Consider the following 2,756-nt stretch of genomic DNA (forward strand, 5'->3'; position numbering starts at 1 on the left):
AATTATAGAACCTCCAACTCAATCTCCACTACCTGTCAATTGTCAATCTGCTACAGTAATCAACCTCTCTGTCTTTCTATCTTTTCTCACACTCTGCCAAAGAGGGCTCTTCACATGTTTTTGTTTTTAGTGAATAGATAAAGCATTTTCAGTTCCATGCTTTACAGATGGTCCTAACACCAACCACTCACGGGTTTGGATACTGGGCATATTTCTTATGCTACTTCCAACTGGTATAAGTCTTAACTAGAGAAGCCCTAGTGGAAGCTTCTTTTCACTTCTCTCATGTTTGCTTTGCTAACTGCCATGCCATGGATCCAATCGTTCGCCTTCTCGTTCTAGCATCCTCTTTTACACGTCTTCTTTTCGTAATAGCTCAACCAGCAAATCCCATCTCTCGGATCACAGTAGTGGGTGTTGTTTTCTGCGATATATGTTCAAGCAACACCTTCTCTAGGCACAGCTATTTCTTGCCAGGTAAAAGAGTGTCACAGACCCAGAATTGATCTAATTGATGGAAAGAACCTTTTTTTTTTTATAACGTTGCAGTTGCCAATGTTTTTAATCAGGTGTGGAAGTCAACGTTCAATGCAAGTTTAAAGCAAAATCACCTAAAACTACAGAGCAGATGACCGTCTCAGTCAACAGAACTACTGATAAATATGGAGTATACAAGCTAGAAATACCGCATGTTGATGGGGTTGACTGTGTGGAAGGTTTGGCTATTGAGTCGTTATGCCAGGCAAGTTTAATGGGGAGTAAATCTTCAGCATGCAATGTACCAGGTTTGAAGACTTCGGTAAATCAGATATCTGTCAAGTCAAAACAAGATAATCTTTGCATCTACAGCTTGAATGCACTGAGTTATAGGCCATCCAAAAGAAACGCTACCTTGTGTAGAAATCACGAAGAGCTGTTGCCAAGTTCTTTTAACTCTTCAAAATGCATTTTTCCTTTCCCAGGATTTAGTTTCCCTTGGCCTTTACCATCATTGCCATTGCCTCCACTACCTCCCCTTTCATCACTCCCATTCCCTCCTCTGCCACCGTTGTCATCCTGGCCCTTTCCCCGCTTACCGTACCCGAATCCACCATCTTTGCCTTTCCCTTTTCCACCTCTCCCTCCTTTTCCTCCTAGCCCATCTCTTTTTAATCCACCCCCTCCACCTGCATTTAATCTAGGAGATCCAAGAACTTGGATACCTAATTTCCCTACGCTATCTCCTCCACCCCCACCTGCATTCAATCTGGGAGACCCCAGAACCTGGATCCCATACATTCCCCCTTCCCCTCCAAGTATCCCCCAGCGGCAAACACCATAAGATGATTTGGCCTTCTCTCAATTCAATTAAATTCCAGAATAATTATGTTTGATACTATTGTTATATTCATGATTTCAGAAGCTTTTCATAAAATTGGAGATATATTGGTACAGAAAATAGAATGTACTTGTCTTTGTTTCGATAACATTATTATGTATATATGCATGCAATTACCACCCCCTTCTGCATCGCCTACTTACAGGCATCCACTTAATACTCCAAACGCGCACCAAGGAACATGAAAAAGAATTCTTTCAGCCACCAACGTTCAAACTGAGCACTTATCAGTCACTGTAGCCGTAAATTACACCTTCGTTAGACATGTCCATCTCTGTATCATGACAGAACTGGACTGGATGCCTGTGGCAATTCTGCTTAACGAAACGATGCACGGTTTCTGGTCCTCCCCGGGTCAAATTTTAATTTGTCCACTCAATCATCAGCTTTAAATAATTATTTGTTTCTTATCCAGAAGAAAGAAATTGTTTAAGCAACATATGACTAGTTTTCAATTGTTGAGGAACGCCTGTCACGTCCTAACTATAAATTCATTCCTTGACAAATCCTAAACCATATTAACAGTACCAATTGCGGTTTCCTGGTAATGTACTTTCAATGTTCTGTTTTAATGCCTGCAACTCCCCGCTTTCGAGCTGCTTCACCTACTGAAGTAGTTCATCGATGGTGACACCAGCATCTTGCAGGAAAACAGAAAAAAAATTAAAAAGCGAAAAGCCATTAGGGGAAAAGGAAAAAGAAAAGCACCAAGGGATCATATTCGAAAATTATGCCAACCCTTAATCTCTCTTCCTCCTCATCTCGCTTTCTCCTTTTGTCCACATTCATATTAATCAGAGGAATTTGCTCTTCATCAGCTCTACCCTCCTTTGCTGTTATTGCTTAAGCTGATTGACGGAAGAAAAATCAACCGAAAAAAATTTAAGCGAGATAGTTTGTTGTGTTATGTCAGGGATATAACTGTAACCCCAACAAAATGAAACACCCATGGTCTTACAACTGATAAAACTCTCAGCATAACAAATATCGATCAAAATGTCATTTACTTTTGCACTCTTGTCCTCCAATTAATGTTCTTCTTTGCTACTTTTACCTAGTTCTCAACTTACTAGTTATTGGCTTCCATCTAGTCCATTTTGATCTTCTACTAGTTCAACATCATCTTTACTGCCATTGTATTCATATATTCATTCAGCAACTATAATTAGACTAGCAAGCCTACTCCGTCGGGGCAAATAAACGCATGGCATCAATTGATTTCAGGTTAAAAATGTTTTGAAATGCCACTAAATGCGCATCATTCTTGAAAATCGTAAATGCGAAACTGGCAGTGAACATACTTGCAATTCAAATGAAAACCAGACAAAATACTTATCACAATTTGAAAATTGTATGAGCATATAATCTAGAGGAACAT

General features: G+C 39.8%; 1 protein-coding gene across 1 annotated transcript; it reads left to right on the forward strand.

Annotated features, from left to right (window-relative positions):
- Window positions 1-219: 219 nt before the first annotated feature.
- Window positions 220-1,514, forward strand: LOC18608911 (Pollen Ole e 1 allergen and extensin family protein). The gene is made up of 2 exons (XM_018114648.2): window positions 220-477; window positions 570-1,514. The coding sequence occupies exons 1-2, from the start codon at window positions 312-314 to the stop codon at window positions 1,319-1,321; spliced, it is 918 nt and encodes a 305-aa protein (XP_017970137.1). The 5' UTR covers window positions 220-311; the 3' UTR covers window positions 1,322-1,514.
- Window positions 1,515-2,756: the final 1,242 nt, after the last annotated feature.

The sequence above is a fragment of the Theobroma cacao genome, chromosome 2, assembly GCF_053813885.1.
Source record: "Theobroma cacao isolate CCN51 chromosome 2, ASM5381388v1, whole genome shotgun sequence".
NCBI lineage: Eukaryota > Viridiplantae > Streptophyta > Magnoliopsida > Malvales > Malvaceae > Theobroma > Theobroma cacao.

Bases quoted from the DNA above. Each gene is read 5' to 3' on its own strand.
- LOC18608911 (XM_018114648.2), top strand. From the start codon at position 312: ATGGATCCAATCGTTCGCCTTCTCGTTCTAGCATCCTCTTTTACACGT. The intron at 478-569 runs GTAAAAGAGTGT...GTTTTTAATCAG, and splicing joins GCACAGCTATTTCTTGCCAG to GTGTGGAAGTCAACGTTCAA.